The 24,746-nt window shown below is 51.1% G+C and overlaps 2 protein-coding genes across 5 annotated transcripts in view; both read right to left on the reverse strand.

Moving 5' to 3' along the window:
* Window positions 1–785: 785 nt before the first annotated feature.
* ENDOV (endonuclease V) lies at window positions 786–10,596 on the reverse strand. Its single transcript, XM_051635183.1, has 9 exons — window positions 10,534–10,596; window positions 10,032–10,203; window positions 8,768–8,902; window positions 8,306–8,345; window positions 8,091–8,203; window positions 7,926–7,994; window positions 7,174–7,302; window positions 2,114–2,190; window positions 786–1,072 (listed from the first exon to the last, which is right to left on the reverse strand). The coding sequence occupies exons 1-9, from the start codon at window positions 10,575–10,577 to the stop codon at window positions 1,042–1,044; spliced, it is 810 nt and encodes a 269-aa protein (XP_051491143.1). The 5' UTR covers window positions 10,578–10,596; the 3' UTR covers window positions 786–1,041.
* Window positions 10,597–10,617: 21 nt separating this feature from the next.
* Window positions 10,618–24,746, reverse strand: part of RNF213 (ring finger protein 213) — a 50,408-nt gene continuing 36,279 nt past the window's right edge. For all 4 annotated transcript variants that reach the window (XM_051635120.1, XM_051635121.1, XM_051635118.1 and 1 more), the window contains 22 exons: window positions 24,234–24,348; window positions 23,488–23,698; window positions 22,350–22,540; window positions 21,950–22,078; window positions 21,037–21,147; window positions 20,540–20,782; window positions 19,835–19,916; window positions 19,173–19,207; window positions 18,772–18,866; window positions 17,595–17,754; window positions 17,095–17,275; window positions 16,195–16,289; window positions 15,375–15,626; window positions 14,926–15,058; window positions 14,507–14,590; window positions 13,980–14,160; window positions 13,656–13,857; window positions 13,431–13,508; window positions 12,931–13,128; window positions 12,056–12,145; window positions 11,779–11,957; window positions 10,618–11,207 (listed from right to left, as the gene is read on the reverse strand). In XM_051635120.1, the coding sequence (XP_051491080.1) occupies window positions 11,054–11,207; window positions 11,779–11,957; window positions 12,056–12,145; window positions 12,931–13,128; window positions 13,431–13,508; window positions 13,656–13,857; window positions 13,980–14,160; window positions 14,507–14,590; window positions 14,926–15,058; window positions 15,375–15,626; window positions 16,195–16,289; window positions 17,095–17,275; window positions 17,595–17,754; window positions 18,772–18,866; window positions 19,173–19,207; window positions 19,835–19,916; window positions 20,540–20,782; window positions 21,037–21,147; window positions 21,950–22,078; window positions 22,350–22,540; window positions 23,488–23,698; window positions 24,234–24,348 (3,199 nt within the window). In that variant the 3' untranslated portion in view covers window positions 10,618–11,053. The remainder of the gene's footprint in view (window positions 11,208–11,778; window positions 11,958–12,055; window positions 12,146–12,930; window positions 13,129–13,430; window positions 13,509–13,655; window positions 13,858–13,979; window positions 14,161–14,506; window positions 14,591–14,925; window positions 15,059–15,374; window positions 15,627–16,194; window positions 16,290–17,094; window positions 17,276–17,594; window positions 17,755–18,771; window positions 18,867–19,172; window positions 19,208–19,834; window positions 19,917–20,539; window positions 20,783–21,036; window positions 21,148–21,949; window positions 22,079–22,349; window positions 22,541–23,487; window positions 23,699–24,233; window positions 24,349–24,746) is intronic.

Consider the following 24,746-nt stretch of genomic DNA (forward strand, 5'->3'; position numbering starts at 1 on the left):
TGGCTGTGCGCCGACACGGGAAGCACAGAAGGGGGCTTCAGGAGGTGTGGGGGTCCCCAGCCAGCAGAGCTCTGCATGCCAACAGCTGTGCACAGCAAGCCCTTCCTCGTTAAGCCTGAGGTGCCTGTTGCAGGGAGAGTGGGTCACTGCTGCTAATTACATGACTAATGCTCCTCCTGCACAGCAGGTCACTACCAGGGTCCTTCCTTCAGGAAGAGCTGGTCTGCACCATGAGCCTCCTGCCTCACTCACTGGCAGGAGGGTGACAGTGGCACCAAGCATGTCTGGGTACCATAATCCCCACAGAGCAAGTTCCCACCAAGACCAGCAGCACTGGAGCACCACATGCCCAGCACGGACTGTGACCCACAGATCATGGGGTTGGGTGTCTGCTGCACAATCCCCAGGCACACAGAGCCACTGACACCAAACAGGCAGAAAGCTCCTCAGGTGCTGGAGCTCAGATCTCTGAGCTTCTTCCCAAACCCATGGCAGAGGGTTGGCTCCATCCCCTCCCTCCTGAGCCACATGCCCACCTGAACACCCGTGCCCAGGGGCTGGCCCAGCCGGGGCGGCGCTGGGCTCCTGCTCCCCAGAGATGTGGAAGCAACTGTGAGAGTGCAGGGACAGGGGGGAAGCTGTGCCAGGAATTATGAGAAGGGAAGTCTCTGTGCCAGAGGGGTGGAGTGTGAACCAAAGGCCAGCTCTGGAGTTTGTTCAGTGCCTCTAAACCACCTCCTGCAACTGGCCAAGTATGCAAGAAAGTTGTTGCAAAACTACAAGTGTACATTTACGTATGCAAATATTTTTACAATGCTTAAAAATCAACCCTGAGAAATACACTCTGAGCATTATCCTTGAAGAGAAGCTGGTCTGCCTGCCCACCAGAACCACACAGAGTGGCTGGTGTGGCCTGATGGACACGGTCCTGCACAGCTGTCCCCTGGGGTGGCACTCAGCTGTTGCACTCAACAGAACCACAGTCTTGGTGGAGGAGAGGATCCAGGGAAGAGGGGCCCTGCAGTTCCTTCTGGCACCAGTCTAATCATCCAGTTCAGCCTCCTTTTTAGTGCTAGGAACAAAAACAAGGATCACAGACTTAAAAAAAAATAATAGTTGAAATCAAGCAGAACAAGTAACTACGTCACTTGGTGAATAAAGGGCTCAGAGACACAGGTTTTGAGGCACATGGTCATAGAAGCAACGAGTTTGTTTTTTCTGTTGCACAGACCTCCAAACTAGTCAGCCTTTGTGTGAGCTTCAGCATCTGCCATGGCAGGAAAGTGTTAGAGATGAATCTCCAGCAGAAATGGGGGACACTCAGCACAGGGCTACCCCCATGGCCTGGCCATGCTGCACAACTGCCACTACAAGAGTGGAGAAAGGCCCTTGTGCTTCTGGCTGCACAACTCAAAGAATAGAGGAGGTGAGCAGAGTATGAGGATTTGCACCATCCAGGTGTTCTTAAGGGCTGCCTCAGTAATCCCTCACCTCTGCCATCAGCAGCCTTCACTCCTGGTCCATCAGGACCCTCAGAGCAGAGTGGGCTTTGAGTCCTGGCAAACTTTGTTCACCCCCGAGCAGCTCTTCTGGCCACTCTGCCTGGTGTGTGCCCAGCCTGGTCCCAGGGTGGCTCTGAGGGAACCCAGCACCACCTTGGTGAAGTGGGCTGAGGGGGCAGCGTGGCCACCAGGCCAGGAGCTCCGGCGCCTCCGGGCACTTGCTGTGGATTTTACACCCTTGACCAGAGCTGCCCACGTTATGCAAGAGTGGGGCAGCCTGACCCCCCCCGCTGCCTGGGGCAGAACCCAGCTCCCTGCAGGTGTTTCTGTTCACCCCCGTGTCACCCTGGGGGTGTTGGTGCTCTGCTAATGCAGGCGCCAGAAACAGCTCAAATCCCCAGTGACCTTCCCCGGCCCCGGCTCTGCCAACAGCCTGGGAGCTGCCTGGGCTACAAGCACCAGAAATCACCCTTTTTGGAGGCAGCAGGTGTCCTGATGTCACTTGAGCTCACCTTGTTACCCTGCCTGGCCCTTTAATGCCATTACTGAAGATCATTACATGAGCAGATCCCCTTTGAAGAGGCAGCTGCTTGGGCTGCCCACACACCCACCTCTCTGGCCCAGCAGACAGGACCTCCAGCGGTGAGCACAGCTGCTTCCGAATATACTCCCTTGACCTCATATCAGCCTGGATTGAAGGAGGAAAACAAGTCAAAATGGACTGACCATCCTGCTTGGTGCCTGCCCTTTGTTCTCTCAGCACACACCATGGTGTCAGCACGAGACAAATCGCTCTTGTTCAACTGTGTTGCAAAGAGGAACCTGCATGTTTCCTTCTTTGGTTTCCACAGTCCCTGCAAGCTCACTGCCCACTCTTCTATGTCCTGGGATCTCCCTCATCCTTTTTGCTCCAAGCTAGTGAAATCCCTCAGCCTACACTGATGTACAAAAGCAGCATGTTCCTTGGCTCCAGAAAGTTGTTGGAAGTGCTAAAACCATGTGGGATATGAAGGCAGATCTCTGCAGCATTGCAGGGCAACTTGGCATGAGAGAGGGGCTCACTGACCCCTCCTCAAAAGGGGGGGAACAGCTGGAGTGTTTCACTGACTTGTCCTAGAGCAGCAGAACGTCCCACGGACAGGGACTCCACTCCCACTGCAGCCTCCAGCCTCACAGCACTCAAAGATCATCCACAGTCTGTGTAGCTGTGGCACTGTGATGTTCCCAAAGGATTAGCTTTTCTTGTCACTATCAGCTGAGAAATAGGACTCTGCCCTCCCCAGCAAACTGTGCACCGAGAGGGGGAACAAGGCTATGGAGAAGGCTGTGAAGAGCTTGGGAATATGGCAATGGAATCCTCAAGAAGAGATGGGATGAAAAGAGGGAAGCTGGCATTGCCTGTTCTTGCACCCATCCCTTTCCTTCCTCTGTTCCAGCAGCTGCATGTGCAGCAGCAGCTGGAGCAGCACCACTCATCTGCTGTGCATCCTCTTCTCCAGCCAAGAGCCTGGCTCATCCTGCTTGCATGCCTGGTGGCTGCCTGGGCAGCAGCAACTCTGCTGCTAAAGCAGGTAAAAACATCCACCAAGAGCAAAGAGAGAGAAGACACCATCACATCCTTGGCTCCATGGCTTCTTGGCAGCAGCTGCAAGTGGCTGGCACACCCTGCACACTGTCCTGCCTCAGGAGACCCAGGGCAGAGCTGCCAAGGCACCATCAGGTCCTGCCCATGCTCTGGGTTCTGCTTTCCAGTACCAAGATCAAAAGGACTCATGCTGACACTCCACCAAGTTCATGGTTTATTGCCCTCCTCCTTTGAAACAGAGCATCAGACCCATCCTCATGCAAATATCCAGTTCCTCCCTTCCTTTTCTGACACACCCTCCTGTGACATGAGCCCCCCTGAGCTCACCAGGAACACTGGATTACTGGGTCTCACCAGCAAGGCAGGACAGCAGGTGGCCAGAGCAGGGCAAGGAGAACACCAGCAGAAAACCCAAGAGCTACAGAAAGCATTGCTGGACATTTACTGCATGACCTTGTCCCTCAGAAGCTATTGACCAGCTTTCCAGTTAAGAAGACTCTTCTATGCTATGACAAGCACGCAGACCCTGGGCCCCTGGACAACTCTGAGAACTGGCAGTTGATTTTTACATTCCCTCAAAGAGTTTTTCTTTTCTTTAGAAACCTCTGTCTCAAAAACACTGCCATGACATTTTAGACCAGCTGCTGTGCCCCACCTCAGAGGCAGAGTGTCTCTCTCCACTTAAAAAGCAGTATGTGACCTTCCCAGCTGGAAAACCTTCCCAGCATATGACGATCACACTAATAAAGTGGGTTAATGCACCCCCAGTGGCACTTCTTGAAGCCTTTGCTGCTCTCACCACTGTCCTGCTGAAGAGCCCCTCCTGCACCCCAACATGTTCCCCACCACCCCCCATCCCTGCTGCTCCCCTGGGATGGAGGCTCTGCCTGCTCCCTGCTGGGAACACAGCTCCATAACTGCTTAAGGATTCCACAAGCTCCAGAATGAAAAATAGTTACATAAGGGAAGGTTTGTTTTGGAGATTTATTTTTTTTTCCCCTTCTCTCTATAATTGCACAGTTTCATAACTGAACTGACAAGTAACTTTGATCACTCTTCAGGATAAGAGATTACGTGATGCATTTTATAACAAGGGAAGGAGCCTGTTCAATAGAGTCCTTGCTGGGAGACCAAGGCAGCAAGAGTCACATCTACAAACTACTTTTCTAGGGAAGAAAAACCCCAACCAGTTTCTGCTGGTAACATCAGCTAACACCTGATCAGGTGGTGAGTTACTGGCCAGTCCTCACTCCTGAGGCAGAGCTGAGAGACAGCTTAACCCCAGGCATTAAGCAGCAGGCTAATCAATAAGATGGATAACTGTCCTGCAATAATCCTCACAGATTGTTTCTATTTTTAGAGGGGACTAGTGCTGGCATTAGGGTCTGGAATTGTTGCTCTGCCTATTAGGTGAGGGGCAGTGGTGACCCCTGTGCTCACAGCAAGCTTGCAGCAAGGGCACATATGGAGGGAGCTGGAATTTCTGATTTCCCTGTGGAGCAGCAGGAGCTGCTGGCAGAGGAGGGGGATGATGGCTCATTTCTCAGTTCTCCTGAGGCAAGTGTGCAACATTTCACATGGAGTGACCTGCAGAAATGAACAGCTCTGACTCTCAGACCTACTTCTGTCCCTCTTGGTGGGCTGGAGCAACATCAGGCTGTCCCACCAGCTACTTTCTGAGCCAGTGGGAAGCATCTGGCTAAGGGGCCAGCCAGAGGTAAAAGGATCAGGTGAGCTGGAGGCTGCTGTGCAGCCAACCAGGAGCAGGGAGAGCAGAATCAGTCCCAGTGCAATCCCTGTCAGCTGAAGGGTGTTAAAGCTCCTGTTTCCCTGCTGTGCATGGGGATGCTGGGGCTGAGCAGGCTGGGGGGTGGGCAAGCACTGGAGAGGGGTCCTGACCAGGGCAGCTGCTCTCGGGAGGGGTTGGTGCTGTCCCAGAATCATAGAACTATTCAGGTTGGAAAAGCCCCTTGGGATCACTGAGTCCAACCATCATCCCTACTCTACAAAGTTCTCCCCTAAACCACATCCACCAACAGAGCCACCCAGTTTGAATGCTTTGCTTATTAATCTGTGATGACAGCTCCTGCCTACCTCAATCCCTGTCTGGGTAGCTCCAAATGATCAATTCTCTGCAGAAGAACCTCAAAATCTCTCAAGCTGGCTGGGCAGAGAGATCAGCCCCAAGCAAGCAGAATTCTCCCAGAGGGGCCTTGCACTTCCACGTGGGATAAGGAGTAAGTGGGTTGTAAACACTAGCTGCAGGTGATAATTAACTTCCTTCTGCTTCTCTGGGAGATCACTTCCCTCACCTGCATCTCAGCCCCAGTTCCTTTGGCAGCATGACCACGTTGTGGGCTGGATGCAAATCCAACTGTTTCCAATCCCTGCCCGGTCAGTGCTGGGTGCTCAAGAGGCACAGCTGTCCCACACGGGCTGGCAGGTGCCTCCAGGAAAGCAGGAGGTTCCAGTTCCCAAGCAGTTGCCCAGTACTCCTGAGCTGCAGCACAGAGCTGCTTCCACACAGGCCACCAGCACAGCCTCAGGAGGGGGGCAGCTGAGCTCTCCTAAGAGCATTACAGTCCTAGGGCCACCAGAACCTGCACGCTAAGAGCTAATGATCCAGAATCTTTGGTGATGCTGGGAAAGCCAGAAGCACATCAGGTCTGCAAGCTTGTCCTGGGGACACAGCAGAGCAAAAAGGCCAAGTCAGTCACCCATGGCTGGCCTTCCCACACCTTCCAGCCCCCAGCTCCAGCTTTAGGTACTCACAAACTGATGCTTCCAGCACTGCCCTGTGTCATGATCTGTGACAGATACCACACAGAACAACTGTGACAGGGACAGGTCCCACAGAAAGGTTTAAGGACCTCATCTCCTGCCATCCCTCTCCCTCTACCCTAAACACACTCCCTCTGGGTTTTCAATCTCCCAGAAGAAAAGCAACAATTCGTTACATCCCTTTTAATAAAGGTTGTAGTTAGAGAACTGAAGAGTCTCAGAACACAGACACTGGAGATACTTGGAAGTGAAATGAGGATGATGAAAAGCTCCAAGACACCTCTTTGTTTCCCAAGGGAATGCTCTTCAGCTATCCTCTGAGCTTGCAGAGCTGCAGAGCTAGCTCAGAGCTCTGCAGAGGCATCTGTCCCTTGCTGGAAGAACTTACATAAGGAGCCACCAGCCCACTCCCATCTGGCAGGTGGTGCTTCCTGAGACCAGAACTCCAGCTCTGCTACGGACACTTCAAGGTTTGTTTTGCTCCAAGGTGTGAGATTTTTGTCTGGTCTGTAATACTCTGCTTTCAGCAAACGCTGCAGTGCCAACGAGAGGCTCCCGTGTGCAGGGACAGTGGAACAGCCCCCGGCAGGACCCGAGGAGCAAAGGTGGCCAGACACCCACCAGCACGCTGGGGTAGGAACCAGTGGCGTGTTCCAGGAACACGGACATGGGAACAGACCCTAATCCCTGGACAGGCACTGGTACGGGCCTGCCTGAGCCACCACCAGCAGCGTGACCCTGAGGGAAGCACTTGTCAGGCTAGAAGTCCTAGGGGCTTCTGCCTCTCCAGATCCTTCGTCAAGCCCTGCTGCGAGTCAGCCAGTCTGAAGGCTCGGAGGGAGCGCGGCTCCCTGGGTGATCCAGTGCTGTCACCTACTGGCTGCTGCCCGCAGCTCCTTGCGGAGTGCAGCAGCACGGAAAGCCCAGAGGAGCAGCACTGCAGTCTGTGCTAAGGTCCAAGAGCCCAGGAAAACTGCATTTCCAGCTCCTGTGTATCAACATCAGCCTCCCAGAAGTTGCCTGCAGAGAGGATCCACGGAATCAGTCAGGCTGGGTCTGCAGGGAGGGCTGTGTGTGCTGGGCACTGCATCAGGAGAACAAGGAGGAAGGAGCAGGTAACTACCACATGAACAGCAGTGCAACAGGCTGGGGAGAAGAAGGGTGCCCACTGCAGAACTGCCAGCTGCAGATGAGAGGAAAACTGAGGCTCTGAAACATCACCAGAGGCTTGGCATCCACAGCCCCCTCCACTGCCTGCTTCCCTGCTCCAGGCCTGTCTCCCCCTCCTCAGCTCAGCTTCAGTACCTGACGGATGGGCTCGGGGATCCGGAACCTGCAGCAGGACCTGAGCAGGCGCACGGCTGTCCCCAGGCTCACCTTGTGACCCACGGAGACATAAAGAGGCCTCGAGCTCTTGCTGTGGCTACGCAGGGCCTGCGCGTTCAGAAACAAGAAAGATCAAGCACTTAAGAGGCTTATTTTAACCAACACAGAGTGGCAGATTAGTTCTAAGCTAGCCAGTTGTCTACAGAAGGGATGGTGGCTCTGTGTGGTAACTCCCTGCCTTCTTCATCTTCAGCCCCCTGGTATCTCCTCGCAGGGACTGTCTGCCCTTCTGGACCCCAGAGCCCCTTCCCCAAAAGCCTCACCCTCCTGTGAAGCAGTGAGACTTGCTACTCCAGACTATGGTGAATTAACTCCAGACATGGGAAGTTCCTTCCATCTGTCTGTCTCCCGTGCAGCGCTCTCTGGGGTTGGATGCTCCAGTGTTTCCTCCTGGTATGAGCTGCTACGGAACTGGCACCTCTCCATGCCCATGGTACATCCACGGGGGGCTGGAGCACAGCACCTCAGATGCCACAGACGTGAACATACCCAGCACCTGAACTGTCAACTTTGCCTACAAATGTCTGAGCTCATAGAGAGAGGAAGGGTACCTGCTCACACTGTACCTTCCTGAACAACTACCACCAGGACAGCCCCACCACAGAGACACGACCCTCCAGTGCTCCCAGCTACACACAGCTGGAAAACCCAAGAAACTCCCCACAGCTTACCATGCCCAGGACTCTCCCTGATGTGCCCATCAGTGGGAATGAGTCTCCTTCCCTCTGTAGGGAACGAATCTAGGGAGGAACATGCACAGGGTCAGTTGTTTAGAAGTTGTCACAATTCTCTTAAGTTATTAAATAAGCGGAAATAAATTCCCAGCCTGGCCTAACCTGCTCTTTGTGCAGCTCATCCTTGGCCAAGCCATCCACATGCAGGAGATTCTTGGCTACACCAATGCACGGTATATCTGTCAGGACCCCGAGGTGACAGGCCACACCAAATCCTGCCAACAATGAGTTATGGTAACTGCAGGACACCAGGGAACAGGAATCTCATGTGGCATCACAGGGACTCTGGAGGGCAGGGCTCTCCAGTAGAGTCCTACCTCTGGGATGGAGCAGGCCATTCCCATCTACAAGAAGAACCTGAAAACACCAAAAAAGAAATGTTATTTCCTGTGTACTGTGACCCACTTGATCAGGCAAACAGTGACACTGGGCCCATGAAGGAGGAGAAGCATGTCTGTCCTGTCAGCTCTCTCTACAGGGCTCTTCCTGTGGTGCTGTCTCCACCTGACTACAGGATCAGCAGCAGGGGCTGCCAGCAGCTGGCATTGCTCCTCACTGGTGCTGCACACAGGACAGAACTCCCACTGCCATGGGAGGTCTGGGTGTTCTTGGCTGAGCATCCCTGGTCCCCAGGGAAAGGCCTCACTACAGCTCACGCTGTGCTTCCTGCCCTGCCAGCGGAAAACAGGCAGTGAGGCCTCAGGAGAGGGAGGAACACCTCCCAGCAGCACTCTGTGACCTCCTGACATCTCAACTCATGACAAAGAAATGTGACACACCTGAGGCGTGAGCCTGGGCTGCTCCTGCTGCAGTCTCTGAAGAGCTTCCACCAGGAAAGGGACCTCTCGGAAGGCCAAGAATCCTGCCACGTACGGGGCATCCACAGCCACCATCCGGCAATCCTCGTACAGCACCTGGCAGCGGCAGGACAGCAGGGACACTGACCTCCAGGACTCTGCTGCTCGCTTCCCGACAGTTTCAGAGGCATCTCTGCTGGTTCACGTCCCTAACTCTCATATTTTTTTAAAGCAGTCTGCTTCTGGATCTCTCCCACTAAGCCGAGGGGTCGTGGCAGTCTGTCACTCAGGGCAGGGGGTGGATAATGGACTCTTGACAGAAGAGGGCTGGACATCACCACCAGACCCTGCTTGAGAGCAAAGCCCTTGAAACAAAACTGGGGCAGCCCTTCAAACACACAGTGGGACCTGAAAGTTCACCCAGCCAGAGCATGATCAGAGGTGTCTGTCCGTGCTGGGAGAGGCCAAAAGAAACACTGCAAGTCAAGGCAGGTCAGAAAACAATCATGCAGGGCAAGTCAAGAATCAAGGCAGGACTTGAAATTCTGTTCATAAAAACCCCCGTGTCCTGTAGCAAACTTTATTTCTCTGCTTGTTATAGGTTTTATAGTTAATTTTTTCTACCATTTTGAAAGCTGGGAAAGAGACCAAAAATCTTTATTAATTCAAGTAAAATGACTGTAGGATTCATGGCCATTTGGAAAAGGCTTTTATACGTTACATCCCATGTTATGGGGTGATTCCCAGCAGGAACTCACAACCAAGACACCTGCTGCTTGAGTGCAACAAATGCTTTAATTTCTGCTGTTGACTGGCCCTGAAACAACGGTCCTGTTTGTGCCCTGGGTACTGGCCATGACTAATTCTTTCCAACACCAGTTCAATACCCAGACCAGTGCAGGTCTCCTGTGCCTGGCCCCAGACTGCAGCTCATCACAGCATTTTCTGATCTACCAACTAACCTGAATGCCAAACCTATCCCTCCAGACCTTGTAAGTCCCCACAATCCCACCACACTCTTGCCAAATTAGGAGCAGTTTGCATCACATCTTCCTGAATTCTGTCTAAATCCTCACATAATTCTTTTTTCTGTTTCTTGCGAACAGAGGGTGGGAGGCCTGTCCCGTCCCCCCGGGAACTGCCTGACGCCCCGCCAGGCGGAGGCACAGGAGGTTACAGCCCTTCTGGAACCCTTCTCTGAACCCCCCTCTACTGGACGCAGCCCCAGGGCCGGTGCCTGCGTTACCTCCAGGCCCGGGTAGCTGAGCACCACCAGGGACGCGCAGGCGCGGGTCTCGTCTCCTTTCACATAGGACAAATCCACGCCTCCCACTCGCTCCAGTCCCGCGAAGCCGGGCTGTCGCTGCCACTCCTCGGTGTCCCGCTCCAGCACGCCGGCCCGCAGCCGGGCCTGCTCCCTGCCGGGGGCACGGGCCGCGCTCAGCGGCTGCCCCGCCCGCCGCACCGGCCCCCGCGGACGCGGCTACGGGGACCGAGCACCGGGCGGCCGCTCCCGGGAGGTCGCAGCGCTTGGAAGGAGACGGGAGCCCCCCGAACCGCCCCCCCCCCCCCCCCCCCCCCCCCCCACCGCCCTGCAAAGGGGAGCCCGGGGGCCGCCCAGGGAAGGGGAAGGCCCGGAACCGAGATGCGGGAGAAGGCGGAAAAGCGAGACACCCCCCCCCCCCCCCCGGGCCCGCCCGGGAACGCGGCGCCCGGTTGCCATGGTCACCGCCCCGCGCCGCCGGTACCGGGCCCAGCGGCCGAGCGCGTCCTGCGGCGGCGGCCCCGCCATGGCGCCGGGGCGGGGCACGCGCGAGGGAGGAGCCGCGGGAGCCGAACCAGAACGAGCTTTATTGGGAAGCGGCCCCGCGGCGGCGGGGAGCGCGGGGCCCGGGGCCAGCCGGGCTAAGGCAGCGGCGGAGCAGGGTCCGCCGGGCGGGGGGGGCCGGGGTTTGGATCCGGTTTGGTCCTAACGCGGGGGTGACGCCGACACGGCTCCTCGCAGGGGGGAGGAAGAACCTGAGCTGCACCATCATAAAAACAAACAAAAAACACAAACAAACCACCAACCCAAAAAAACACCCCAAGGCCCGCGGCTGCCCCAGCGGGGGAAACGGCTCTTTGAAAAATTCCTTCATGTGTACCGGGGGGGGCTGTTCTTCCAGGCAGCCTCTGTCTCTCCATCCTCCTCTGCACCAGAATCAGTAAAACCGCCCGCCCCTCGCTGGGCACAGCGAGCCCCGGCGGGGCAGGGCGGGGCCGGCGCTCCTAGCTGCCCCTGCGCTCTCTCTTGAAGCCAGCGGCTGCTTTCCAGGTGGCTGTGGCGTGGGAGAGAAGGATCTGCCCTGGGAACAGCTCCTCCAGCTCTGGAGCCAGCGCAGAGTCTTTTGCCTCGAGGTGAGGAAGGAGCGAGTCCCTCAGCCTGGAAAACAGAGCAAGAGGCATGTGAGGAGAGGGGGGGCGGCCAAGGGCAAAGGCCAGCTGCTGGTGTGGGGGGCAGGAAGGCACCGGGCTAAGTGGACAGAGTTTTAATGTGTTATAATGGATAGCCCGTCAGATTTAGAGGCTGCAGCACCCAGAAATGGGAGCTGCAGGTCAGAACCAAACTGTCAGGGCCAGGCTGTGTGGGGGGGAAGCTGAGTGAGAGCAGAAGTGCTTGTGTTTATCCTCAACAGCAGCTCCTGGTGCATCACAGCAGTGTTCCTGAAACGGAGCGTGTGAGTGAAGATTGACACATGCCAGAACCAGGCAGTGTGTCAGAACTAGCTGCCTGTTCTACATGCTAGTGGTTGTGCTGTGTGTCTAGCAGGACAGTCCTGTCCCAAGGGAAGAGTTTAATGGAATCGTTTTGGTTGGAAAAAAACCTTTAAGATCACCAGGTCCAGCTGTTAACCAGCACTGCCAAGACCTCTAAACCATGTTTCCATCTCAGGCCTTTTCAGAGGCAGAAAATCTAAACAACTGTGGGTTCATTTGGGCTGTGTAACTGTTACCCGTATGTGGGATTGAATACATCCACAGCTTGGACATGTCTCAGCTTCAAGATGATCATTTCATGGAGCTCCCGCAGGAAGGTTTCCAGCCTTGAGTGGACAAGGAAGATGTTGAGGAGCTTGGCCATCTCTTGAGTGAGCTCAGCTTTGTAGGCTGTACTGATGTCTACAAAAGGATCCTGAAAATGAAGCAGTGGGGAAAAAACAACCATACACACCCGAGCAACAATTTAGAGGAACCAGCTGCTTAGGCACTGAGGTTAGTGGTGTATGGTACCTGTTTGAGGCGCAGAAGCTGCTCAGATTTGCAGGTAGAGAGGAGATTCCAGAGGGCAATGCTGTGCTTTAGGTGGCACCGTCTCAGGACCTGAAAGAAGGACACACAGGGAGTGAACATGGGTGTGAAGGATATATCCAGGAGCCTGTCCACAGCCTGCAGGTCAAACCTGTGGAGCAGCACAGGCACAGAGCGAGGTCAGGAGCTGTTCACTGAGCCCTGCCAACCCAGGTGTAGAACCTGGTCTGCAGTGGGCTTCTCTCCTCTTCTTCCCCATTTTGCCTTCAACAATCCATCCTATTGCTATCATGAAAGGGAGTGAGAAAGTGATAGGGCTGGTGTCACACAACTTGTCACAACATAGTGCCTGTGTCAGTGAAGGGCTCTTTTCACACACCATTAGCAGAAAAAACCTCCTACCACCACATTTGAGAGGTAAAGGGATGTTTTCAATCCTGTTCAGCACCAGGCAATCCAGTGTCACTCAAAACTGACTCATAACTGAAAGTTCTCCCTTTTCTCAGCTTTAGCATTGCAACTAATCATGCTGACACTCAACTGAGAATTCTCCTTCCTGGTGCTGAGAGAAGAGCTTGGATCTGCAGAGAAGGGTTTGACCTTCTGCACACCTGATCTTTCTGTAGGGTTTGAAGGAACCTGATGAGCATCACAAGCTATCAGACCTTCCCAAATACTGGTTGCAGGGAAAGTGAAAATTATTTCTCCCTTGCTATGGAATATGATGGAGAGAGAATTCTACACATTCCTTTTCAAGCTGAACTTTTGCTGGGCTTGAAGATCAGACTGGCTGGATTTAGTATAAGCCAGTGCAGATTTGATCCTGTAAGAAAAAGAGCTTTGTTCTTGGGACTCACCTGCAGTACATGAGGGTTTGTCTGATCCCCCATCTGTAGGACTGTTTCAACGTAGTCAGTCAGAGGCATTTCAGGATTCTCTCCAGCCATGGCCAGGAATCCCAGGGTGATTTCAGTGACAGACAGAGCATCACAGACATCACTGTAGGACTGTAGCTCCCCACTGATCGTGGTCATAACAGAGCTGGGGAGAGCACTCTGAAAACCATGAAGTCAAAGCAGTTCTAGTATTAGTTTTGAGCCATTTCTTACTGCTGCTGAAGTTGCTAAAGTCACGGAAAATGGCTGAGTCCCAGGTTTAAGAAACTGAAAGTGCTTCACTGTGTCCCCTTCCTCTGTACATCTTAACACAGAAGCCCAGTTTGTACATATTCAGGACACGCAGAGCTTAGCAGACAAGCCTTCAGCTGAATAAGGCAACTGACAGAAGACAAACCTAACATTTCTTGGCATGTCAGCAGTCACATGCTTGCCCTACTTCCTCCAGTGCAGAAACCCACCTGATCCAGCTTATTCCTGACATCACTGAACAGCTGTTCATAATTCCGATCATGCCTGTACACAAGGGTAGGTATTCCCTGTCAGGAGAGAAACCCATGGCTGAAAAGCTTTGGCAACATTGCTAACCCTGCTAGAGGGCATGCCTGGCTGCAGCAAACACTGCAGGGCTCCAGCAGCAGCCAAGAAGTTGTCTGCAGAAAGCCCATCTAGCTGCCTTCTCCTACCCTCAGGGTGATGAGTGGTTTCCCCTGCAGGAACTTGCTGATGACTTGCTGCTGGATCTTCTCCAGATCAAAGTCCTGCAATGTCTCCCCTCCCTTCTCCATGCTGTACTGGCAGTTGGATGAGATCAGAGGGATCAGGTCTCTCTCAACCTCGTAACTGATCAAGTGCAGCTCAGCCACTTCTGAGGCACTGACCAAGTACCTGCAGAAGAGAATACAGGCTCCATGTAGAGCAACAAGTCCTTATGGGCCAGGGAAGGCTGATTGTGTGCTAGCAGGGAATAGAACAGAGCCAAAAAAAGCCCAGCTGGAATGGCAACATACTTGTCATCTTCCTTGGTGTGTTTGTTCACAGAGTGGATGAAGTTGTTGTGCAGACCAATGAGGTAACTGGCCAAGGCTGTGGAGCAGAGCCCCAGGCCTCGCCGACGTGGCAGAAGGACCTCAAGTCTGTCATCCAGGGTCAGGTCAGCATCACAGTAGCCTTCAGGAAGTTTAATTTCCCCTGAAACAAAAGGCAGAGAAGACTGCTGGGGGTGGCCCAGAGCCAGCCCACAAGGAGCAGGCCTCTCCTAAGCTGACCCAGGAGGAGAAAGGATAGAGCCCAAACAGACAGGGCACTTCCCAGTGCTTATAAGCACCAGAGGGAGCAAGGTGAGAATACTACAAGAGGGAAACACTTCCATTTGCATCTTAAACCTTTAATGACCAAGGTCAGTTCTGAGGATATGTCTCAGCATCCCTGGTGGAAGGAACCTGAGCTGCTGAAGGGCAGAGGAGCATGGTCTGACAGCTGAGAAGCTGTTGCTTCCATCCTTCTCAGAGCAATGCTGAGAAAGAAGAGAACTAACCATTGGTGTCCAGTGAACTTCTCAGCTTGTTCCAAACAGACAGAAACACATTCACTCTCCTCTGGAACACGTCCCTCATCACATCTGAAGAACAACAAAGACAAACCCATGAGACACCTTTTACTGGCAACACCATGAAACTCAGTAACATACCAATGCTCAAAGCACACCATGGAACTCCAGGCAACTGCTCAAACAGATCACAAGAGACTAAACAGACATGAAACATGAAAGCCACCTGCTGACTTTTCCAAGCATAACTCCCAAGGTTAAGGTCTCCAATTCATTTGGATGGGAATTAACAAGAAAATAGGAGAGCATAAGGTTGCAAACTCAAGGGAAGTTTTCACCTTAGTTTTCAACCAGACTGTCCAGTGCTTTTTGTTTCACTAATTACTGTCTTGGTCAAGGCTTCTCACCTGAGAGGGGTTCGTTGAGGAAGTCTCTGATGGAGCAGTGCTTGACATCACCAGTGTTCTGAAATCTCCTCACCAGGTCTCTCTGCAGAGCCAGAATCTCTGGTAAGAATTTAATCAGCCTCAGTTCTGTTTCCTGGAAGAGAAAAGGGGGTCTATGAGTAAGGGTGTCCTTGGACAAACCAGTTTTGAATACTTATGGAGTTACTTTTTAAACATTTAGTTTAAAAATGTTTTACATGTGCAGTTCTCAAGAATATAGAAAGTTAAGAGACTCAAGACACTGTATAATCCAAGAGTGGCTTGGTCCTGGGAAACCAGCTCTAGGTGACCCTGCCTGAGCAGGGGATTGGACCAGGTGACCTCCAGAGGTCCCTTCAACCTCAACCATCTGTGATCCCTTGAGCTGATCTCTTGAATGTTGCAGTCTCCCATCCCTGTGTCACACCCACCTTCTGCAGAAACTTCCAAAGGAGAGGGACAGTGTCCTTGGCATTCTTTTGCTGGACTACATGGCCCAGGTTCTCCACCGAAATCCTCTTTCGGCAGCTCCACATCTTGGAATGATGGATGTGACTGTCCTTGGGCAGCTGGGACAGGAAGGGACCTGGGTCCCCATACACTATTTTCACTATTGGATTGGAAGAAATTCTCTCATCCTCTTGTATTCGTCTGTTTAACTGCAGAAGTTTTTTATCCAAATCCTGCATTTAAAAAAAGAAATGCTATCAGAACTGGTAGCATCCTGCATGTTGAACCTCCCCTAGAGAATATTTCCCCAGTAGCTTGGTGGCCATTGACACAGAAATATGTCAAGGCAGAAGATGAACTCCTAGGGAAGGCCTGTAGAACACACAGCAATACAGCTGTTTATACCATGAAGTTCTCCTTCTTTCTCCTGCTCATCCCTCCTTGAGATGATAGGGGGAAAAAGGGCAGAGAGGATCCATTCGGGGCAACCATATCCTCCCATGCACAAATACCTTCAGCTGAGCTAAGACATTTCTGCTTTTTCAGCTACACAAAATCCTCACAGCACAACTCTAGTCTCAGATGTTCATTTTCACAGGTAGAATAAAGCTGGCTGACTCCTACAAATTAAAGCTAACCTGCACTTATGCCATGGATGGCTTGGCTTTAGGAACAGCTGGGTGAAAAGTGTAGCACAGATGTTACAGCAGGTCCAAGTAAGTGGATTTTGAACTGTAGTAGGTTGTTTGTTTGTTTTTTTTTTTTTTCAACTACTTAAGTTTTGTACAGCAAACTTCTCACCTTCAATTCAGGAGCAATAATTGTGTTTGCAACAATTTCTTCCCATTTGTTTCTCTTCTCCTTGGTGGAGAGCACGTTATCAAACTGAACTGGCCCTGCAACAGGAATATTTAGTCTCACATCTGCAATATTTCAGTTAAAAGAAAGCACAGATTCTCTAAGCTTCCAGATGTGACATCCTTGTGAGCATGATGAGTCAAGAGTGATTACAGAAGTCCTAGAAGCTAAACAAGTATCTTGGTCTAGCTGGAGAGTGTCCTCCAAAGCAGCACACAGTGGTCACAAGCTTTCAGAAGCTCCAGTCACTTCATTATTTTGAATGGTGGGGACATTTGTACAAGTAATTATTAATCCCAGAAAGGTTAAATAAGTTGTCCAAGCTCAGATCATGATTGATGACAGACCAAAGCACAGAGCCTGGAATACTGATCTGTGCTGTCACACTAAAAATGTGGTTATTATGTATAAACACCCACCATGACACAGTGACTTGTCAACTTGAGCTCCAGATTCTACCATGAACCATCCCCTGCCATCCCTCTCCTACCAAGCAGCCTCTGGTAGTCACTTAGGGGGCAGTTTACAGATTATACACAAGAGCCACTGTGCTTTGAGTAGTGCCTCTGAAAGCTCTGCCTATTGTCATGAGGTTATCTATTCAATAATCCCTTTCCAGAATTGTGCACCAATCCTTCCAAACCCCACGTACTTAATGGAAAGAGAAGTAAACAGCAGAATTCACTCCCTACAGCAAGAAACAAGCCTCAAATCTCTGGATCTTCCTCATCAGCTCAGTTACTGCCTGTTGGAAAGGGCCTGTTAGCAAAGGAGCTAAATAGCTCCTGCCCTTGAAATGCTGCTAGAGCCTTAAGGTGTGATATGGCAGGTAGTTTTCCTTACACTGGTCTGGGTGCTGATGGGGGTCCCTGAGAAGGCTGCTGAGGACAAGATGAAGAATATTGATAGCGTCATCCACACTCTTCCCCAAAACTCTGGTCAGCTGTGCCAAGTCCTCCTGAATATGCTGCTGCAGGAAACTCACTGGGTTGTCCACCGGTGGCTTGATAATACTTTGCAGTGCCTGAAGAGAAACAAAAGGGAAGAATGAGCACAGCCAAAAATGTCCAGGTGAAGCACAAGGCATGCAGAGCCTGACCAGAGAGTCTCAGCTCCATCCTATAGGATCTCTACCACTTGAACAAATAAAAGCAGGTGTGTGCATGTAAGTGCAGGCAAGTGCACAAAGGAGCCAAAAATCACTCCTAAGGAGGGAAGAGAATTTGGATCTTACACCTTGAAAAACTACCCAAGTCACTTGGCAACATGATGGAAAGGACCAGCATTGTACAAAGGTTTCAATGTGTTTCATGTGGCTGCTTGGAACAGTTACTGGAAGATACCTGAGGATCTTTTATGGCTCCCAGCAACATTGTGAGATGTGTGAGCACACGGATCAGAATGAAGGCCACGGGGGACATGGCCCGCTCAGACACTCCCATTGATCTTCTGTGCTCTGCATCTCCAAGGATGTGGCCAGTTTGAGTTCTGTCTTCATGATCCCTGTTGGAAAGTGTATATATATTATTTTGCCTTGACAAAAAAAAAAAAAAAAAAAACCACACAAGAGATGTCTTTGATACCCAGTAATGTCTTTTTGACTCCTAAGTTCTTTAAATGCCACAATAGCTGCGCATTGGAAGTGCTACAGGGGAATGAGGACTTCCAGTAAGTTCTGTACATAAATAAACCCATTTGGTTTTGCTGGCTGATTACTGGCCCTTGGACATCTCTTCCTAATATGTTTCCTATGGAAGAGGCAACATCCAGCCCTGTAGGGCATGATTAGCCAGCTCTGTGCTGGAGAGATAAGAAGCCACTGCTGCTAGAATTAGAAACTAACATTCTTACACAAGGGCTCCAAGTGCTAATCCAGAGAGCTAAGGAGGAGCACAAGTTACAGTTACCAGAGCTCTAGAAGAAGTTCTTCAGTCATGCTGATCCATGTTGGCTATTATTGTATGCTGGTGCAGAACCACACAACCTGGATCAGCCTGGGTGAGCAGGAGGTGGAAAACCCTAAACCAGCAGCTTGACAAGATCCAGTACTTGGAAGGGGCCTACAGGAAAGCTGGGGAAGGAACTTTTACAAGAGTGTGTAGTGATAGGACAAGGGGGAGTGAAGCAGAACTGGAAGAGGGGAGGTTTAGATTAGACATTAGGAAGAAATTCTTCCTTGTGTGGGTGGTGAGACCCTGGCCCAGGCTGCCCAGGGAAGCTGTGGCTGCCCCATCCCTGGCAGTGTTGAAGGGCAGGTTGGATGGGGCTTGGAGCAGCCTGGGCTGGTGGGAGGCGCCCCTGCCATGAGGGGGAACTAGATGACCTTGAAGGTCCCTTCCAACCCAAACCATTCCATGATTCTGTGACCTTCTGTTGAGGCAGTTTCTGCAAAACCCGAGTCATGCCCGCACGCCAAGAGCTGAGCCTCTTCCCCTCTCAGCGGCCAGGTGAAGCGGCTGGTACCTTTCGCCCTCGAGGCACGAGGGGGAAGTGCTGCCTGGTCCAGCACTGCAGACCTACCCGAGCGCCTGGAAGCCGGGCACGGGGCGGTGCTGCTGCCCTCCCACCTCTGCCCCGCAGTCCACGCAGCGACTGGTCTCCATGGGGCGCCCGCACTGCCAGGAAGCACAAGGACAACACTCAGCCCCAGAGAAACAGCCTCTCCAGCAGCCAAACAAAACCCCAAGCTCTAACTGCTTCGCTCCAAACCTGCTCCATACCGGGACAAAGGAGCCTGCCTCTGGTCTCCTAGATTTACGGCATAAGCTGCTCAGAGCTCAGAGCTGCTCTAAATGTTACATGACGATGACAAAATCATTAGTAATATAGAGAATTTTGGAAGTTAACATAAAAATCAATAAATTAAACAGTTTGTGGAAAACACCACCTGCTTTAAAAACCCACCACTCTCAAATTCTTACCTCTCCCACAAGGCAGGGGTGGCCTTTTGGACACTCTATCAAAAAGAAAAACAAACAGCACATTGTTATAAGACAGACATGTATAAAGCCCCTGGTATTTCCTGTCACAGGAACCACCACCTTGGAGCAAGAGATATGCTTCAAGATCTCATCAAAAGCCCTGACAGCCCCAAAGCTCAAAGGACACATAGGCCCACACAGGAACCCAAGGGATTTTTCAGTGCTTCTTTCCTTGAGGAACAAGGAATGGAAGCCTAAAAGATTCTGCTGCTGAGCACCAAACAGGCTGGGAAGCATGACTTCTCCCAGGCCCAGATTCCTAGTCTGCAGTAAGCTCCTACTGTGGAAAGCAGAGAACTGAAAGGTGGCCAGGAAGGGGGCAGAGTACTCCCCTGCCCCTCACACCACTTGAGCATTGCCAGAAGTAACAGGACAGGTTTTCTGAGCACTCAAACTTTGTAAACAGCTATAGAATTGAGACTAAATAGAAGCTCGATGCACTTCAGTGCATTACTCACATAAACTGTAGCTACAAATCTTATTTTGCAAAGGATAACTCATGCTGAGGAGAGGAGTGTGCCTGTCCTCACATTTGGAACAGTTTCATTCAAAAACCAAGGATTATCCTTTAATTTCTTTCACAACTAGTCAGGAGCACTTACTGTACCAGTGCAGAGAGCTCAGTCCTTCCCAGGTCCTTGCCTGGGCCAATACATCTTCTGGCATTGTAGGCAGAAAGGAGTGCTGAGGAGGAAAAAGGAGTGAAAGGGGATTAATTTATACATAAATCAGTTCTTCTCTGCAGCAGTTGCTCAGTGGCTCCTTATTCATGAGGAGGAAGAAAAGACATGTACAAGATGAGGTACATGCCTGTTTTTAAATTCTGCCTTTGAAAATCCTCTCCCAAGAACTGCCAATATTCCTACACCTTGCACATGCACTCTCCAGACATGCTGGATTCCTCCTGAGGTAGCCCAGTGCACCCTGGTGGGTACCAGCATGTTTCCTTATGTCTTGGACAACCAGCAGCAGCTTCCTCTGCCCCGGCTCAGCCCAGGGTTCCAGGAGCAGTTAACCTGCCCAGGATGACCTGCCAACTCTTTCAGACTTTCTCTCTCAAATGTCAGCAAAAGTATTTGCCTGAAACTGTTCAGGATGCAGAGGTACCTTGAAAAGGTCCCAGTCCAGAGCTGCCTGTTGTGCTAATTAATCCCAACAACACCAAAGTCATTGTACACCAGTAATTCACAGCTCAAACAGTAAGTTGGTGCTTTTGATGTTAAGAGAGGTCAGGCTAGAGAGGACCCAGCAGACAGATGAAAGAACTAGCAATATGTTGAAATACCAATTGAGTTAAATCTCTTTACCTGCATGTCCTGTGGGTGGAATGCCAGATTCCTCAAGGGCTGCAGGAGGGGGCTGTGCCCACACAGCAGGACAGCTGCAGTGTGAACAGCCACCTCAATGACAGCCCCATCCTGGCTGAAGCTCTGAGGATGCACTTCCAGTGAGGGCACTGCATTCCTCACAAGAGAGGCTGCAAAGTGCTGCAAGTCTGGAGAACTCAGGACTTGGGAGTTGTTGATGAACTCAGTCATAGCATCTGTTTGCTGAAAGCACATATTTTAAAATAAATAAAACCAGCATGGTATTGCCCACCAAACTGAAGAGGACTATCAGCTGCTTCCCAAGGTGTGCTGCTCCTGCTTTGAAAACGTTTTCAAATGTTTTCAGTCCCCTCTGATCAGGACATAGCTGTATTTGGGGCAGAAGAACAACAGGCTCTTTCACCAATGATTTAAGTATCATTCATCCTCAGCAATGAAGCGTGTTTGTCATGAGCTTCCAAAGTGAACTATCTTACCTGCTGCTTGGGATGAAGATTTGAGTCACTAACTCCATACAGGGCAGTGACCTCCCTGAAAATAGCCAGGAGCAGATGGACAGATTGCACAGCCTGGGAGCTGCTGGATGCCTAGGAAAGAAAACTGATAAGGCACAGAAGGGGCTATGGTTGTGACAACTCAGATTTGACAAGGTTTCAGCTGGTTACTGTGTGTGCAGGCTGCAGCAGCTGTGCAGTGCAGCTCTGCCCACAAATGAGGGGGACAGTGTAGAAATGGCTGCTCAAGCCATAAATAAGTAATTTGACAGCACTCAAGCTGATTGAGAGAGTTTTAACACAAAAACCTCTCAGGTATTTCATTCTTCTAACATCTGGTCAGAATTGTGGATGCAATAGGCAGCAACCTGTACGTGCCTTCCATCAAATCTACACACAAGTGGAAAAATCCAGCCAGAGAATAATAGTTGGTAACTGAAGGGCACGTTGTTTGCAGACTTCTTCCTGAGGATTTTCATGCACAAAATACAGATTGGAAAAATGTTCCAATTGCACAGAAATCCCGTTTGGTTTTTGTGTGGCAAGACACCAGGCCAGGCTGAGGTGGGCAGGCGGGGAAGGGGCACAAAGCTTTGTTTCTCATCTGGCTGCTCTGCAGTCAGCTGCTGCAAGGGGCCTGTTCTGCTCCCTGCACAGCAACCCATGTGGCACACTGCACGGGAGGAGTGAGAGGAGGCAGGAACAACCTCAGAGTTGTGTGTGCTGAACACGGGTGGGAAAGCAAAGCAAAGGTGTCTGCCAGCAGAAGCCACAGTGGCTTTCAAGCAAGACAACCCAGGCATCTCCACTGGAAGAGACGTTGCCAGCAGGAACAGCAGGCTTCAGCAGTGGCCATCCAGGCCCACAGGAGGACTCGGGTGAGAACGTGGCCTACCTTCTCAGCCTCCAGAAGACCCTCAGTCTTGCACTTCATCATGGCCTTCCCCACAGCGTCACGCAGGACTCTGTAGCTCTCACCACATGCCAGGTAACGATCGATGTGATTAGTCTGTCTGTTCTGCACCTGCAGAGGGAAAAGCCCATGGTGAGCACTCTGGACATTCACCAGCCACTGGACAAGGCAGAATCCCCTCTGCCTCCCAGGAACTGAGGCATTTCAGCCTTCATGAAGGGACAGCAGGGCAGGCGCAGCAACCCAGCCAGCTCCTCACTGCCCTAACAGCCTCCATCCACCAGAGAGGGAGAAGAAGTCATCTTTATGCAACAGCAGAAACCCCCCAAAGCAGCACAGACTGAAGGAGACCAGAGCCCTCTCCAAGGAGACACCTCTTTACCTGTTGCAGAATTTCTGCTGGGAACACCCAGTTAAACCGTGTGTCCATGACAAGCTTCTGAGCAAATTCCATCCCGTACTGACTAGCAATCTTCCTGATGAGGAACACACGGTGCCAGTTGTTCTTGGCAAGGCTACAGAAAGACCTCACATTGGCCAAGAAATACTGCTTCTCCTTCACCTGCTTTTGCTCTGGAAGGGAAAAAAAAATACAAACACCACAGGCAAAACCACATCTTACCTTGTAACACTTTTCTGTCAGCACTAGCTGCAGCCCCAAGCTCCTTTTGCTAGTACTCACTAACTACACAGGAGATCTTGAGCCCTCTCTTCCTCAGATACTCATCTAGAGTGTTTCCTCAGATTTTACACAATTACTCACTTCTTCAACAGAGTATAACATACTCTACTTCCATTTCCTTCTCTCAAGGACAAGTTTTCCTATTTACTGGTAGTTTGTTCTCAGCACTTTTCCATCTTGTTCAAGAATGTCTTTCCACCGTCTCAACTGCCAAGGTGATGGTGCTCCCTAAGAACAATCTCCTGGGGTGATTTCACTAGTCTGATCCTCAGTGCAAGGGCTGGATCCAAATTGGTTATGTTACTGCACTTCAATGCTTCATGGACTGCATAAGTATCAGACTTTTCCCAACTGTTCTCCTTTATTGAGTCAGTAAATCAGCTCAAAAAAATAATTAAAAGGAGTTTTAAGTATTCATCCTTGTTAGCTGTGCAGAGCTCTTATTCACATAAAACACTAAGCCTTACAGCCAAGCATCTGAAGCATCATTTTATGCTTTATTCATTAAAGTTCAATTTAGTTTGCCCTAAATAAAATTTCATTGTTAGCATCTGGAGAATAAATCTCCTTCTAAAGGCCTGGCTGCTGTGCAACTGCACCCTAGGGGTCACCAGCACCTTGCTACTAGTTATTGAGCACTGCTAATACATGAAGAGGGCAAATAGTAACTGACACTCCTAATGAAACAGAAGAGAAAAAGCTGATGCACTCGCTGTTGTCCATGCATCAAGACAAGTTCTAGCACAGCACAGGTGCACTGGCTGTGCCCAGCCCACCTCCTGTGGTACTTTGCTCTGTGTACAGCATTTCCATTTGACAGCAGGATAATCAGACTCACCTGTGGGCCTGTGTAGGTCATAGAGCAGCTCTGCAGCCTTGCTCAGGTACAAGCGAACCTTGGCTACTGCCTGCAGGTACTCAACAGATGATTCCTGAGGAGCTTCTCCATTGCTCTTTGGGAGGTAGTTCTCTGGAAAGCCTCTGTCTCCATGCAGATAGTTCATATGCTTATATCCAAGGTTGCCCTCAGACTTTTCACACATGGAATCCTAAAATGGACCAGAATATTGCATGAGTGGCAGAACCACTGCATCAGTTGTCCTGTGCACTGGTACTTTATACCTTCAATGCAGCCACACTGCAGTGAGCACATGAAAGTTTCATGTCTCACAGCACCCTGCAGCCCAATGCCATTAGCTCCTCCCTCTGACTCTGTGGTGCTTATCCTAAAGCTCTGCCACATCAAACACATTCTTGAGCAATATATGCCCAAGCTCTCCCCAGTATGTTGGATTTTGAGTGCAGCTGGACCTCATGTAACACTTAGACACCTGTCCAAGGTGCCTATGAGAAAGGAGAATTTCTGTCATGCTGCAAACACACACAAGCCTGACCTGGAAAACTAAGGCTAGTTACTGAGAGCAGGCTCTGACCAGGTGATTTGATATAATCTTCCTTTTGGGCTTTCTAGTTGGGCAGCTGGTATGTTAATGAACTTGCCTAACAATGAAAGAGAATTGCTATTCTTGACTTTATTTCTGCAACAGCTGTATTGCCCAGCTCTTACCCTCCCAGCACTCTTACCTCTAAGCAGTTGACAAACAGCAAGTAGAGTTCCTTTTTATCATTTCTCTCTAGGATCTCACTGTGCTCCACCAGGGAGAGGTAGCGCTGCACGTCGTTCTTCACTTCCTTGAAGCTACAGGAGAGAGAAACACCCCCTTTCCACAGCTGCAATACTGACACCCTGCCTGTGTTGTACAGCATGATGGAACTACTAGCCATGTCCATGGTACAGGCAGGGGTCACTCTGGATCCATCTGGAAGATGGAAAGGCAATTGTGCCACCTTTTGCCAGACGACATCTCGCTCCACACTGAGCTAGGCTTCTCATCAGCCACGCCAAGTTGGCATCCCTAGGGTATAAGTTGTTTAATCTGTTCAAGGCATCTAATTGAGGAGGTGATCATGCTTGAGAAATGGTTTCTGTGTACTGGCTGCCAAGGGAGGCTGGTGTGAACTGAGAGGTCTGTGTAAGCAATCAGCTTGACCAAATGTGTGTGGACAAGGAGCACTGCTGTGCTGATCTGGAGTGTC

Source organism: Apus apus, chromosome 17 (assembly GCF_020740795.1).
Source record: "Apus apus isolate bApuApu2 chromosome 17, bApuApu2.pri.cur, whole genome shotgun sequence".
NCBI lineage: Eukaryota > Metazoa > Chordata > Aves > Apodiformes > Apodidae > Apus > Apus apus.